This window comes from Triplophysa rosa, linkage group LG3 (assembly GCF_024868665.1).
Source record: "Triplophysa rosa linkage group LG3, Trosa_1v2, whole genome shotgun sequence".
Taxonomy (NCBI): domain Eukaryota; kingdom Metazoa; phylum Chordata; class Actinopteri; order Cypriniformes; family Nemacheilidae; genus Triplophysa; species Triplophysa rosa.
The window spans coordinates 4776051-4792339 of record NC_079892.1 but is presented as its reverse complement, the minus strand read 5'-3'; the positions used below and the strand labels follow the sequence as shown (position 1 = coordinate 4792339).

The 16289-nt window shown below is 39.7% G+C and overlaps 1 protein-coding gene across 8 annotated transcripts; it reads left to right on the top strand.

The window, feature by feature from the left end:
• The first annotated feature begins 399 nt into the window (after nucleotides 1-399).
• On the top strand, nucleotides 400-15048 carry ppp6r3 (protein phosphatase 6, regulatory subunit 3). 8 transcript variants are annotated; one of them, XM_057329939.1, is made up of 26 exons: nucleotides 400-544; nucleotides 6553-6731; nucleotides 6861-7094; nucleotides 7289-7475; nucleotides 7576-7713; nucleotides 7949-8014; nucleotides 8374-8486; nucleotides 8627-8740; nucleotides 8828-8957; nucleotides 9162-9314; nucleotides 9425-9583; nucleotides 9672-9736; nucleotides 9855-9970; nucleotides 10053-10138; nucleotides 10277-10363; nucleotides 10585-10682; nucleotides 10982-11036; nucleotides 11315-11445; nucleotides 11531-11652; nucleotides 11741-11921; nucleotides 12603-12700; nucleotides 12777-12945; nucleotides 13234-13251; nucleotides 14049-14156; nucleotides 14371-14457; nucleotides 14535-15048. In XM_057329939.1, exons 3-26 carry the CDS (start codon nucleotides 6868-6870, stop codon nucleotides 14584-14586), a joined length of 2760 nt encoding a protein of 919 aa, XP_057185922.1. In that variant the 5' UTR covers nucleotides 400-544; nucleotides 6553-6731; nucleotides 6861-6867; the 3' UTR covers nucleotides 14587-15048. The 8 variants fall into 8 exon arrangements, with proteins under 8 accessions (XP_057185922.1, XP_057185923.1, XP_057185926.1 ...); XM_057329940.1 differs by lacking the exon at nucleotides 400-544 and adding an exon at nucleotides 950-1148 and having other exon boundaries at nucleotides 6864-7094; XM_057329943.1 differs by lacking the exon at nucleotides 400-544 and adding an exon at nucleotides 950-1148 and having other exon boundaries at nucleotides 10636-10682.
• The last annotated feature ends 1241 nt before the right edge of the window (nucleotides 15049-16289 follow it).

Genomic DNA, 16289 nt, shown 5'->3' with positions numbered 1-16289 from the left:
AGACGTCAGATCCTATTTGCCACGCTACACTAAACCCATAATTGCATGTCTGCACGACCAGCAGGGTATAGAGATGGGCTGTAGACCTTCTGACTCAGATTTTATGAATGGGTTAATAATATGGTTCCTCGATAGTGAAATCTCTACACTTAAATATCACATTTTAGAAATAAAATTTGATTTGATATCATTTCAAATGGCAAATTCAATGTTTTGTGAAATTATTTTATTTCAGTTTTGCGTTGAAATAATACCTTGTCTATTATTTCTCAAGGCAAATCGAATACTCCATTCAGTAATGTGTGGCTTTTGCACTCGCCGCTGATTGGTCCATCGCCATGTCAATCACTGTGACGTCTTATTGTTGCTAGGGCGTTGCGAGTAACGAGCCGGTTAAGTCAATTCCGAAAGCGACAGTGTGAGCGAGCGGTGTGGTTCGTGTAACATTTATAGGACATTATAAAAGTATCGGCTTTGTGTTTTGGATATGTTGAAATCTAGGATGTCTTCACAAGAGACGCCATGAAAAGCCATCACAAAGAAGGTAAGATAAAGCTATGCTTTTCGTGATTTTTACGAAGCTGTACTTAGTTTTGAAATCGACCATTGCAACTGATTGACGTGTCCGTGGACCAATCAGTGGAGAGATATTAAATCGACCTAAAATACTATTGGCGGAGCTGCTGTTGGGTGTGCACAATGGTTTAGTTTCATTTCAAAATTGCGTTAAAACGTGATATATCTTGTAGTTATATAGTACCAAAAACATAGCATATCGTGCTAAAGAGCATATTTATTTTATGATGTGCCAATTTTAAGATTTACAGCACCCATTTTCGAGATACAAAAACCGGCATGCTTTGCTTTACGGCGCTGTAACCAATCAGCGTGCAGCAGCGGGTTTTGATTGACAGCTCCTCTACCTCAGATGGGGGTTGGGGCTGTTGAAGTTGATAACGCCGCCATCTTGAAAAGTGAACTCTGATGGTCTCTTTTTTCGCGCCTGTCACATTTTGTTATATACACCTTATTTTCACCAGAACCAACGTACCTCGCATCGTTTTTTCTTTTTCATTCCGGTGACCGTTTTAGTCAAAATTTCTCCAGTCTTCATGCCGGACTTTGGCAATATTCCGCTGTCTTAATCGGTGCGTATTTGTGTTGTGTGTCTCTGTTAGCTTAGCAGTAGCCTGCTGCCACTTCTCTGTTTTGTTGAGTCAGAACGGGTTATTTTCCTACCCTTTCTCTCATTACAACAACAATATTCTCACATTTAGTGTCTTTGCCGAACATTTAAATAAACTCGGTGTTTATGAAAGTGTCATATCTGTGGTATTTTCCTGGCGGAAGCTGAGTGTTAGCTAATGCCGGGGCCTGACATGCCGAAAAACTTCGCAAAGTGGGACAAAAAGGCTGTGTGTCAAGACCTAGTAAGCTGCCTACAGAGAAAGCATTTGGAGGCGTCAGAGGAGCTTGCGTTGCAATGCTTGAATGTGTCTGTGATGACCAAAAAAATACTGTCCAGGTAGATTGCTTACTCGGTTTAAATACAGCCAAATAACCAGTAGAAGAACTAAACATGTCTATATTAATTTGTGTATAAAAGCCTTAGTCACTGTCTATTATATTAACTGATCACAGATCCATGCTTAATATAGTTTTCTCTAAACTACATTCAAAATCTCCCTGATCTCCGAAACAGATTTTTATTACTAGCCTGGTGTGATTGTATTCTGAAAGCTTGTGGTTAACACATCCCTCACACTTGTAAATAATCTAGTTGCTTTGACATGGCAGAGCATTTTTATGGTCCACTTGGGCAGATCATCTTTGCCGGCTCGATTCTGAGTGCAACCGGAGGAGTTGTGTTGTTGTTTTTGTGGCCTCTGAGATGCTGGGGAGGTTTGGCAGGCCTTTTTATAGCCTAGGAAAAGAAGTCACGAGAGTTTCCGAGGATTTCTTTCGGCTCAGTTAACTTACTTGTGTTGAACGTTGCAGGTGATCTAACGTTACTGTAGTGAGTCTTTTTCTAACATCTTGTGCGTTTTCCACTTAAATCAGCTGATTTGGCTTAAAGGCATAGTTAGTTAATCCAAAATGAAAAATCTGTCATTTACTCACCCTCAGGTTGTTTCAAACCTGTATAAATGTCTTTGTTCCAATGAACACAGATAAATATATTTGGAAGAATGTTAGCAATTTTCAGCTCTGGGACATCATCCACTACCATAGTAGGAAAATTAGTTATTTTTTGTTGGAATATTGTATTTTTTTGTTCTGTTGAACACATAATGAGATATTTTGAAGAATTTAGGAAAGCTAAGAGTTCTCGGGCACCTTTGACTACCATTTAATTCTGGTAGTCAATGATGTCCCGGAACTGAAAATTACTAACATTCTTCCAAATATCTTTCTCTGTGTTCATCGGAACAAAGTAATTTATACAGGTATGAAATTACAGGGTGAGTAAATGATGACAGAATTTTCATTTTTGGGTGAACTATCCACTTTAAGTTGATGTGACTGATCTGTGCTAGGTTTTTTCTTTGGCACGTTTTTTTCCAAAATTTTGTGTTGTGTTGCTCACAGGGACTTTTTTAAGCCTTAAATGTAGTGAATGCATAGACTGAAAGACCACATCTAAAAATTACAATCAATAATGCACAGCTTTGTAAAGCACTCATGTTGTTTGTTTAAGGTGTTATAAATGGTTAACATTAGCGCACAGTTTCTGTGCCGGTGAAATCAGTTTGCTTTTTTTAAGTCAAATCCTACCAAGTTCAATATGGGTTTCTGTTTTGCAGTTATGTTGGATGGCTGTTTGGCTGTTGGTATGTACTATGTTTAATAGGTATTCTTGGCTCATCGCTAGATATTAATTTAAAACTGGATGTACAACGCACGCACTTCACTAACTAGTTTGTCAGCATCAAATGTCTTTGGTGGAGGATGGATAGAGGCCAGTGTCAAAGCTCTTTCAGGCAAGCCCGGCCCAACCCCCTTAGTCTATTAATACTATTTCCTTTCTCTTAGCCATTCATGAAAGTCAAGATGGCCGCTTGCTGGCTTTGTAACCTTTCACCTCAGAGGCGTGTGTCGGTCTACCTCCGTAGACCGGAAAAATTGTCACTTCCCTACTCTAAATAATGGATAGTTGTGTGTTGGCTGGTGTGTTTTTAGGTGACTTGTGTCAAGTGGAAATATTTGAAGCTAGAACAACAAAATAATAGCTTTTTTATATTTTCAATGTTTGTCAGGTACAAAAAGAGCATTTTCAAATTAAAAGTATCGTACCTGAAAGGAAAGTGAAATTGTCAAGACGGTTGCCTATCGGTAGACAGTTGCACTATGACCTGTCAAGTGTTGCTAGGCTGCCAATCTCACAATAAGGAACCTACTTAGTTTAGATGAAAGATGAAACGCCTCAGGTTAAAAATGTTTAATGGATGCGTTTCATTGCTATGTTATTAAATTACAGGTCTCCAGACTAACATTTTTCCTAGGAGTAATGTAGTCCCTGACTGAAAATGTTAGGTGCGCAAGCAGAAAATTTATGGGCACACCTTAAATCAGCCTTCAGTGTAATTATTCACGTTTTCCCCCAAAATAACTGTATTACTGATACTGACAAATACTTGATGACAGGAGATTTGGTTCTGCTTATTTAAAAAGAGGCAGAGCCTACAGAGAAGCTTTGTTATTGATTGGTGCTAAATAGAAAGACTGTTTAAACTCCGAAAACACCAGACCAAGTTTGTAATCTGTATTCAACTGAAACCAACAGAAATTGTGCCTTGTCAAAAAGTATATTTAGGGCTCTAGACTAACACTTGAGAGAGGTGGCACTGGTGCTACCAGCCCTTAATTTTATACCACCAGAGTCGTGGGGTGAGATAAGAAAAAATAATCACTAAAACTTCATTAAAATGTATTTAATGCATTAATAAATCAATTAGAAATGAATACAAATCATTGTTTATGATTGAATTATTTTTATTGTATATGTAAACTCTCTTTCAACACTTTACCATATTTAAAGCACATCTTTCTTAAAGCTACTTTCTAACTTTATTTGTTGTGAACAACTCAGAACGTTTTGTATGCTTTGCAGTATTGTTAGAGAGCTTTATACAATAGTTTAGTGCTTAAAGTTTAAACACGTTTCCTGCTTTAGCTTCACATGCATACAATATTTGGGGGCACTGATAGATAAGTGAATGTTTGAAGGAGGGGAGATGAAAATGACTGACTGAATGCGCCGCTTGCGCAATATAACATTTCTGCGCATTAAATTTATAATACACAAAAATTATATATTGATCAGTTGGGCAGTCGCACCGGTGCAACCATTAAGAAAAACTTGTCGCACTGGCAGGAAAAATAGTCCAAAAAAAAATCGCAGTCTAGAGCCCTGATATTATATTTAATTGTTGACAGTGTTACACATTAAAGCAAAATGGAAGGTCTCGATTGTATTTAGGACACTTTTCCTCATGTTCACAACAAAATGTAAATATAACGTTAACGTCAAATAAAACTTAACAAGAGCATTCGTTCTTGCTGTGAACAGATTTGAAACGATCCAGCGCTGACATTTTCTGAACTCCTCCGGGGTTAGTTTCGTTTTAAACGTCTCGAATATTAATTTGTTCGTCCTTGGGCTCAAAACATCCATCACACCAAACAGCTAATCATTAGGGATACACCGATACCATTTTTTAAAGACAGAGTATTTTTTTTCTGGTACTCGCCGATACCTATAACCGATGCCTGTATAATGTACAATAATGTTAATAAACCAGTATCTTACTGGTACATTTTCTTTTGTTTTTAGGTCTACTTAAATTTAAGTACTTTTTTTAATCAAGTTCTGCTTTTTATGATAAGTAGCACAATTTTACTAGCACATTTACTTCAGTTTACTAAAGTAAACAATATACTCTGTGGTCAAATTATAAAACATTTAAGGGGGGTGGTGTGGTAAAATGTGAGTGTATTATAACTTGTTCTAGTCAACCGGACTTTTATTTTGACGGGACGCCGCAAAGAACGTTTGTTTAAATTAACCAGACTTTTATTTTGACGGATCGCCGCAAATGGTGTTTGTTTGTATTCGTGTCCTCGTGCAGTGAAACGCTGGCGTTGAAAGCTCCACAAGCACAATGCGTTCAGTACACGCAACTGCACCACTCTTTCACACACGGTAACTCAAAAGAAAGTTAGCTGTTCAGCGCTAATTTCTTGTTAGGAAATGCCTGGATTCCTCGTTTCCGTCCGCGTTTTCCGCATTGCGGAAATCATAGGGCTCCATGTATGTCACGTGAGGTATCGGTGTGTCATTACGAGTACGAGTACATGAGCTTGGTATCGGACCGATACTGGTATTGGTATTGGTGCATCCCTACTAATCATAGTAATGCGCTCACGTTGTGTGTGTGTAAACTTGTCAATGACGACCTGGATTGTGCGCGTCAGCGACGGCAGCAGGAAACATCAGTGACGTCACGTGAGTGACCTGCACTGTTGACTATCACACACAGCCTGCACTGGTGGCCGGCTCGTGTTCTACTCATCTTTCCACATGAAATAACAACTTGAAGAAATTCCAAGTTTGCAGGTTGCACATGCACGAGTACTTGTAAAAAATATCTCGAAAACTGGTCGCAAAATGGGACCATTTGGTCGCAGTCTGGAGCTCTGAATAATATAACAGATTAAATGTTGGCATGAAATTAAAAATGATTAATTGTTTTACACAGTGGTGAAGTATTTATTATAAATTATTTATCCATGCACATCATTATTTTTTTAAAAATTCATTTGCACTTGTAATCTTTAATCAAAAACGTTAACCTCCGCCCCCTCTCGAAACAGCCTCTCTTCACTTCTGGTCACGAGGAATGTAACAAGGGCAGGGCTGCAGTGACTGACAGATTGCAAACAGGCTTTCAAATATTTCACCTTTTAACGATCCAATCAGTTGTCAGTGGATGAAATCAAGTCCCGCCCTACTTTTTTTTCTCATTTCAGAAGTCGTTTCACTCGGGTATATGTCAAGATACGGGGAAAAAAAGACAATCACTACTTCCGTTTCATGCCGACTTTAAGCATTTGGAAGTTTTTGGTTTAGAGGGATAGTTCACTCAAAGATGAACATTTAAAAAAAATCACTTCCTCACCCTTGTATTATTTTAAACCTGTATGACTTTCTTTTGCAGAACACGCATGCAAAAACCACATTCATTTTTCATATCATAGGTCATATACAGGTTTTAAATGACATGGTGACTGAAATTTTATTTTTAGCTGAACCATTATTTAAGTAAGTTTAAAGACCTGTTAAACTGGAAAAGTGTCTCTTGTTATTGTTATAACATGTGTTTTTTTAAAATGTGGTGACTAATAATGAAAGTTTATGACTGAAATCATCAGAAACGGCCTATTCAGAAAAATAACCTGCCAGTCAAGATGGTTTGGTGAGAGATTTGTTTCATTGTCATTCTTAATCTTCACTGACGGATGCTGTTTTTTTCTGTCTCTTCTCTGTTGCAGGTGTGTGTTAAGTGTTTTGCTGTGGCAGAGGGCATTTCTTTATGCATGTGGTCTGTACTTTAGGATCTCTCCAGTTTCTACTGCCTGTGGTGCCTGTAATGGGCCAGAAGTCCCAAACAGCACAAGCATCATTTTATTTTTAATCAGAGTTTTTACCCTCTGGTCTCTGCTACTCACAGGTAAGCCCCCCGACACTTTGCTTATCTCCTTGAGAAAATCTTGAGCAACATCTGGTCAATTTTGGCACTATGTCTGCATAGTAATCGTGCTGCTGATAATCCATCCTCACCTTCTAATTTATTTCATAGCAGCACCATGTTTTGGAAGTTTGATCTGCACACGACGTCCCACATCGACACACTCCTGGAGAAAGATGACGTGACACTGACAGAGGTGATGGACGAGGAGGACGTCCTGCAGGAGTGCAAAGCTCAGAACCACAAGCTCGTGGAATTCCTGGTCAGGCCGCTGTGCATGGAGGACCTTGTGGGTTACATCACACAGGAGCCTAATGATGACGTGGAGGAGAAGATCAAATACAAGTAAGACCTTTTGACGTTTTAGCTGCTGTTGAATTGTCCTTTCAGGGCTTCTGGAGGTTTGTAGTTGTGGAAAGTGGGAAAAAAAAAGCGTGGAAAAGATGAAAAATCATCTCCCGTTCTAGTTTATTCAGGTGGGCCATGTAATCTCCTGATTTATAAAATGTTTTCTAACCAAGTTGTATGTGCTATTAAAGGTATCCCAACATATCCTGTGAACTCCTGACCTCAGATGTTGGCCAGATCAACGACAGGCTCGGTGAAGATGAAAGTTTGCTGATGAAGCTCTATAGCTTTTTGCAGAATGAGCCGCCTCTCAACCCGCTGCTGGCTAGTTTCTTTAGCAAGGTCTTGAGCATCCTCATCGGTAGAAAACCAGAGCATGTACGTGGAATCGGCCACATCAGTTGTGTGACTGCCAAACTAGCTTCTCTCACATGAACATAATACAAATCCTCTAAATGATTCTCCTCTCTGCCTCTAGATCGTGGAGTTTCTTAGAAAGAGGGAAGACTTTGTGGATCTGATGATCAAACACATAGGGACCTCGGCCATTATGGACCTCCTGCTCAGAATGCTCACCTGCATTGAGCCACAGCAGCTTAGACAAGATGTATTAAATGTACGTGCTTATACCTTATGCAAATATATCAGAAAGGCATAGAGAGAGAGACAGAGATTTTTAGCTGTTATATAGATATTATAATATTATGTTTTTCGGTCTTCTATTAAAAAATAAGGTTAAGTGGATTTCTTTGTGTACAATTTCATGGATATTTATTTGGATTTGTTGTTTAATCCACTCACGGTCATCATAATAGCAACTCACAATTTCCTCTTCATCTCTTGTCCTGCAGTGGCTAAATGAGGAGAAAATTATACAGCGGCTGGTGGACATGGTGCAGCCGTCTCAGGACGAGGATGTAAGTGTAACTTTATCCATTGAAATAATTCTTATATGCATATCTTGTCAATGAAAATACAGGCAGGTTGCTTGAATGACTAGTAAGACAGCTCTGTAAAAATAGAAATATTTTAAACACATTGTTTGTCTGCATATTTGTGGCTGTATTTAAATTGAACTTCTCAAGAGGTTTACCATGCATGCTGTCTAAAAAAAGCCTAGCACAGCGTGGGAGCTATAAATATCCAAAACTTGCATGAAGATATTTTAAACTTTTAAACCTACGTATCGTCAGTTGTTACATCATCATGACCCATTCTTTCCCTACCCAATACTTGCTAGCTATGTGACAGTAATGGCTTGTTGCCTTCCACACAGAGACATTCAAATGCGTCGCAGTCGCTCTGTGAGATCATTCGGCTGAGCAGAGATCAGATGTTCCAAGTTCAAGGCTGCTCTGAGCCTGACCCCCTGCTGGCCACACTGGAGAAGTGAGTCTGTCCAAAGTTCTTAATCCTCGATCAGTGACTTTAACATTTTCGAAGGGATTAAGGTCAAGGTCTAGTTTCAAGCGCGACACCTTTTGTTGTCGACCTGAAAATCACAATGGACCATGTGGCGTCTATTTCAGACAGGAGACTGTAGAACAATTGCTGTTCAACATCTTTGACAAAGAGAAGATCGAGTCTGCTATAGTCAGCGTTATCCAGATACTTCTAACCCTCTTTGAGACACGGAGACCAGCGTGAGTACACATGTTTTTTGTTCAGTAAGCTTTGTTTACTGGATCACTTGGACCAGTATTGATGTCTAAATGCCTTTTTTTTTGCAGTTTTGAGGGTCATCTGGAGATCTGTCCCCCTGGTATGAACCACCCATCATTCTCGGTCAATCAAAGTATTCTAGATGCTGTCAGGCCCAGACTGAAAGATTTTCACCAGCTTTTGCTTGAGCCTCCAAAGGTGAGCCTCACCCGTGTGTGGTGGTTAAACTTTGCCATGTTACATCAACTGATCTCTTTTAGGCTGTAATCTCTCAGTTCCTAATTACACTAAGCTTGAAACAACAGGAAGACATTGTGCCAGTGTCCACCTAGTTCTGCCCAACTCCATATCCCCAGCAGTCACGTAATACGGCAAAATCATTTTTGTTTGTTTTCTTATTAGAAAACAGTCTTGAACACCACTTGGGGATTGCTGGATCCACCAGTGGGAAACACTCGCCTTAATGTGGTGCGACTAGTGACCAGCCTTTTGCAGACCAACACTCATATCATAAACCAGGAGCTCATCGCCCTAAATACACTGGGAGTCATACTAGTAAGTGCTTGAGTTAAGAGTATGTTTTGTGTATGTATGCAGGGTCCAAACATTCATTATTCACACTCCTAAATGTTTTAAAATCATTAAAAGCTGTCTTTTTCTGCTAGGATATGTACTTCAAATACTTGTGGAATAACTTCCTACACACGCAAGTAGAAATATGTACGGCGATGATATTAGCGATGCCTTCAACCCAAAGTGAATCTCCTGAGATTAACAGAGAGAACGACCAAGAACCCATAAGAGAAAACATCCTTATTAAACATGTGAGTTTTTCCACCCCGGTCCTTCAGAAAGCACGTGTTCGATTCATACAGTTAAGTCTGATCGGTTCTGTTTGCTTTTGATTCGCAGCTCTTTCAAAAGTGCCAGTTAATACAGAGAATTCTTGATGCCTGGGGATCAAATGAGAAGGAACAGTGAGTCTGATCTCCTAAATTTAATTTGTTTAGAGTCGTCTTATTTGTGTACCTCTGATGGAGGTGCTTCGAGAAGAGCGAGAGATCTTCTCAGAACACTGTCTTTGTCTTTCCTCAGGGCCGAGGGTGGGCGACGGAGGGGTTACATGGGACACCTGACCAGAATAGCTAATTCTATAGTCCACAACAGTGACAAGGGCCCAAACGGGGCGCAGATTCAACAGCTCATCTCAGGTTTGTCCGTATACTCAAATGTTTATTAAAAGTGAGGTTTTTCTTCAAGCGGTTTTCACTTATCCCATTCGTTCTCTTGCAGAACTTCCAGAGGAAGACAGGGAGAGATGGGAATCCTTCACTTCAGGACAGCTAGCAGATACAAACAAGAAAAACACTGTAGACTTAGTACGTGTGCTTGCTTGTATTCAGTGGTTTTGTATTTAAGTAGTTGCACTGTTTTGAGAGTTCCATCTATTTCCGTATATCATAACATATGTTGGTAGCTTAAAGAAACTGAATGCTTGCTTGCACTTTCATCGTCAGGTTAACACCCACCACATACATTCGTCCAGTGATGATGAGGTAGATTTCAAAGACAGCGGGTTCCACCAGGACTCTTCCCTACAGCAAGTAAGTCTGTGTCTGGATGAGCCCTCAAAACCTGCTATACATAGCAATAATATACTAATAATATACAAGTAAAGCTAATGGCTGTTGCTTTAAACTGTTGATTAAGTTGTAGTCCTTCTGGTACTTTCTGATGTGAGACACATAATTGCTGAGTTGTTTTGAAATGAAGCTTCTTTATAGTGTCAAGACTATATCATTATCATTGGTCCTGGGTTTGCCAGGCCTTTTCTGATTATCAGATGCAACAAATGACGTCCAATTTTATTGAGCAGTTTGGCTTCAATGACGAAGAGTTTGCCGATCAGGATGATGTCGGGGAGTAAGTACCCACAGTGCATGACATTGCTTTGAAATCAATCATTTGGGGGGTTTTGGTATTTTTTTGTTGATATGTGTGTTGGGATTATTGTAATCATGAATCATTCTATAGTTGTATTAATATTTGATCATGTCACTGCCCTCTTTTTGTCTGAGTAAACTGGTGTGGAATTGGTGATCCTAACACACTTGAGTGGGTTGTGTGTTAGTCATGCTGGGGGTGACGGGGTGCGGAGAGGCTGTTGTGTGGTGTCATTGTGTAGAGATGATGTAATCAAACTCAAATGTGTTCTCTTGCAGTATTCCCTTTGATAGAATATCAGACATCAACTTTTCCTTGAATACAAATGAAAGTGTAAGTATGCGTTTCATTGTGATGATTTTAGCGAGTTTAAAAAAAAAAGTGTTTATGAAAGACATCAACATGATTTGTTTTGGTGAACCGTATGCAATGTTGCATCAGAAATTGTTTACTTGGTGTCTTCCTTTTATATGCTTCATGATGTGGCTCTGTGACGAACACGTCATTTCAGCGTTATTTAATATAGGTTTCTCATTTATATCTATGGTATGGTATTAAACTAACAAAAAAGCGATCACGATGTTTTCATAGTTTCTTCCTGCTGTGCTCAGGCAAACATGGCGCTCTTTGAGGCCTGCTGTAAAGAGAAGATCCAGCAGTTTGAGGACACCGGTTCCGACGAAGAGGATATTTGGGATGAAAAAGATGTCACGTTTGCACCGGAAGCTCAGAGACGTCCCAGGTATCATACCTTCTCCTTGGAACACACTGTGCTGTTCAGTTCTTTAGTTTCTCTTTGGTTTACATGTCTGTCTTTTACCCTGCAGGAGCTCAGGAAGTACAGACAGCGAGGAGAGCACAGATTCTGAGGAGGAAGATGGCAAACGAGACCCGTTTGAGTCCGCTAACGCAACATCAGATGACAGAATGGAAGTGGATGCTGGGGATGGTGAGATTAAAAGTTTACCACTCTCTTATCTGTCACTAGTCTTAAGCTGAAGCTGAAGATGAGGAGTCACACCAAATTGTTGGTTCAGGTCCAGTGTGGACCGCAAATTTCGACGACACACCAATGGACACAGGCAACTCTGCGGCTCCCAGTGCACCTACATCTGCCTCCCGGGCCGCTGTCCCCGAACCTCCAGGCTGGAGCTCTCCAAACACAGCTGCAGATGGCACGGCGGGCTGGGCAGACTTTTCTAGCTTCACACCTGTCAGGTACTGTTACACGCTGCCATTGCATGTTTAATTCGTCAATTAAAAATAGGGTTTAGTGAAACTCGCTGCACGTCTTTAAAAGAGCCCAAGTGTCAGAAAAAATCTGCATGCATTCACTAAAATATGCACATATGCTACATGTCGCAAGCTAATGCTGTTTACTTTTGATTATTAATGTTTTTCTAGCAAACACTTGTAACATAGCATGCAGGATGCCTGAAACGTTGTATTAAAATGAACGAGGAAACATTCCTGCAGTCATTTATATATGAGTGTAGTTAAGTGTACCTAAGAAATGGTCACTCAGCCTTTTAACAGTGGGCTTTTTTTTAGGAAAAGGTCATAAACGATTTTAGTAAAACCCAATTAGCGTTCCATGTTATCCATTTTTTGTTTTGCATGTAATTGCCTTTTATTTGTGTTCTGTCTGCCGTATCAATCTGTGCATGTTTGACAGCCAAGTATTTAACATTTCAAAGTAAAGACTGATGTTTTCAGTCTCTCACATTTGTCTATTTCATCCATCTCCATTTTAAAATTTTCATCAATTCTTTTTGTCTCTTACTAGAATGTTACTATTGCCACCCACTGTTTAAGGTCATTCTGTTTGATCCTAATGCAGACCACTACACTTAACACAATAAATGTGCAAACATCTTTTTCTTTCGTTTCTTTATTTAGCCCCAAGGATCCGTTGAGGAGCAATTCCCCTGTAGCCATGGAGACCAGCATAGAGACGGCAGACCCTCTGGGTGTCAATGCGCCCATGCAGCAAGAAAGTAAGAATAGACTCTTGCCGTTCATGCAGTCTATGTTAACACAGAGCAGTTAGAATAAATACACCCGGTTCTCCAGACATAGATCCGTGGCTTTCCAACGACACCAGTGGGAAGGTAGGGGCGACCTCAGAACCCGAGGAGGAGCCTGCCAGCGACCGCATTACCGAAACGGTCACCAACGGCTCCATGAAGGAGACGGTCAGTCTAACTGTGGACGCCAAAACCGAAACTGCTGTTTTTAAAAGGTGAGTCCGTTCTGCAGACTTAACATACAAGGTTTCCCGTTAGTTCCTCTTTTGCCTCTTGCCTCTCTTTACTCTGCATGTAGACCTAATATCTTGTCCCTTTATTCCTCTCCTGTTGCACTCAGAGCCAGCCAGGCCAATAGCCACACGCTGTCTCTTTAAAATGCAGAGCTTTGAAACATCTGTTTTGTTTGTTCGAGAATGCAAACAAAAAATCTGTCCTCCTTGAACTGCACCTCTTACAACTTAAGCTTCCTCTCTCTCTTTGGTGTGTGTGTGTGGCTTCAGAGTGTTGAAATCGTATCGGTATGTACAGCCAATCAAGGGGGCAGACATCTTCCGTGTCTTTTTGTTTTATTTTTCCATGTCAGCCACTGCGTTCTAATTTGTGATCATGTTTTGTTCATTCGTGTGTTTTTTTCGTTTGTTCCGTTTGTTTTTCTTTTAAGTGGTAATGTCTCCATCACCATTTGCATGTTAATACTGTTTTTTGCCGGCATGACATGCCCGTGTATCTTTAGATGTAGTCCATTCCGATCCTAAAATATTCAAGCACATATGGTTTCTAAACTTTGCAACACTGCAAACAGGAGTTGTGGGATTCCTTGCAAGTCCTTAGTTGATGTTTGCTCTCACAGGTCATTCAAAAGATTGAATTTATGAGTACAGGCATAACCTTTAAAACTTGAGCCGTGCAATAACTAATTTGTGTAACACATTTGATTAAATAAAATGGGCTGAAAATGAGGTCATAAAAATATCAAATATATGTACATCCTAATGGTGTTTTTGAAATCCGTAAAGATGCCCGGCATGTGATCACTCAAAATTACCAGTCGTCACTTTTACACAGTCATCTCATTTTTTCATTCTAAACACATTCATCATCCAAACCAGCTGTTGTGTGGTTAACAAAGTCACATCCATCTGTATGTCAATATGCTCACGTCTTTGTCCACGAACCCCTTTTTTTTGCCCCGTTGCTTTTAATGTGGTCTCTTCCATTCTGCATATTTGTCCAGCGATGTAAAATGGGCTTTCGTTCTTTTTAAATCGGGAGGAATGAAAGCTTTTGAAAACAATGTTTTCTGCTCGTCCTGTAGCGAGGAAGAGAAGCTATCTACCTCTGAGGATGCATCTGCAAAGCTCTTTGTTGCAGAAACTGGAGAATCGGAGAAGAACAATTGTCCAAGCAACTGTCAGAAACCAGGGTGAGTCTTGTCTTGTGTATTGTTTTAAAGGCGCAGTTTGTGAAATCCGCCGCTAGAGGGCGCACATTCAAAACAGATATGTTCAAAACAACAACAACGGGTGTAGTGATGCTGTGAGGAAGCTTAAGCTTGATGACGCTGTGAAGGAGCATGGAATAATGGGAACTGACAGTTCACCATTCGTTGATCTCATTTTTAAACTGTTTTGTTTCAGTCTAAAGCACTTAGAAGAGAAAGCAAAAACCACTTGCGAAGCTCTGAACGGCCCTCTAGAAGATGAGGCCGCCATGGACGAAGCCAAGTAAGCTCTACCCCCCCCACCCCGTTTAACTCATGTTCACAGTCCAGATTGTACAGCTACTCCTCTCCCGCCCACAGATCAGAGCAGCGCACAGCCAACCTAGAGGCAGCGGTGAACGGTCCAGCGTGAAGAGAGACGCCCCGTCATCCGGAGCCCGAAAGAACCACCACCACCACCTCCTCTGCTGCTGCAGTTTGTAACTCCAGCACTGCACTGACGCCACCAGATCAGGACCAGCAATATTCATATTAGACAGTTGTACAGAGAGTTTGAACTGTATGAAGAGAAACGTACTCTAATGATTTTTTTTGCATTCGTTTATATACTATTGTTCTTATGAGGTGATCTGTGTGACATCTTGCCACTTAAAGTGAATAGTAATGTTGCTATAGTTAAAAATGATTGTATGAATAAAATATTTTATAAAAAGACAAATGTATACAGAAACGGAGGATTGATAAAATGAAATGTACCGATTGGAACATCATGGTGTGACCAAAACATACGCTTGTCTTTTTGATAGGATTTTCCTCTTGCACAAAATCTAGTATTTCATTTCCAAGTAAAAGCAATGGCTACAGAAATCTTAAATTGGCATCCCACGTCGGTCTGTTTTATTCTTACGCTTGTTGTTAGGGAAACAAATTTTAAATATTTAGAAATTTATGATTTATTTTGCCACAGGTATTATTTGTACATGTCTCTTGTATCCTTTCAACATGAGCAAGATTTGGAAACTTTTTGGTATAGTTTTTAGCTTAATTTATTCTCAAAGTTACCACGAGCCATGCTCGCCTCTCCCTTGATGATCTGGAGTGAGTGAATGAACGGATGGGTCTCCATTTTGCATGTAGATATTAGGAGCGATTCTTAAGGGCCTGCATTAGAAAAGCCTAACTTTTGTAACTGTTATCTCCACACGAAGTCAACCTTTCTACCTGATAAGTAATGGGAATGTGACATATTCCTGGTAATGCTACAATGATCATGCATCAACTTTTTTTCTTTTGTAATAAAACGCTATCTGTGCCAGCAATTTAGAAAAGTAATATGTTCTTTTTGTAATCCAAATCGATCTGCATTAATTAGGGATGTAACGATTCACCGTGAGCCGGTTGAAAATCGGTTATAATGAGTGACGATTCAATTCGGTTGAGGCTTGAACTGAATCGCAATACATTCTTTGAACAGCAGGGGCCGCTATTTTCACTGCAAACCTAAACGTGGATGCTGATATTTCTTAAATGCAAAAAAATCCAAGAAAAGCACAGACAGTATTAGTTTGTTTATATTAAAGAGACTTTCTATTATTAATTTGTTATAAAATCGCAGTTTACTTTTGTTATTTGAAATAAAACATTATTTTATTATGCAAAGAAACGTAAAGCATTTAAGAAATAATGCAAGGGAAGTTGTTCATTTCTAATTTGTTTCAACTCATTTTTTAAAAATAAATAGTGAGTAAATCGTGAATAAATGGCATCGTGAGATCAGCATCGCATCGTGAGCTGAGTGAATCGTTACATCCCTAGCATTAATTTAACGGGTATAATCCAGAGCTAGAGAAGTTGATTTGTTGTGTGTGTTTGGCCAAAAAACATTTGGTTTCAATTAATCAGTGAACCTTTAAAGTGATTCTAATGCAATTCTCTTGCATGGTTTCTCTGGGATGAACTGCATGTCTCAGGTCACGTAAGGCATTTCTTGAGGTACCTCTTCATCCTTTTGATGACATCCATTTTTACAAAGAAGCCAACAGGTGTCAGTAAAGTGACAATACTTAAAATAGGCTAAATCAGGATAGGCTTATTTTTTAAATGCATGTATAACAT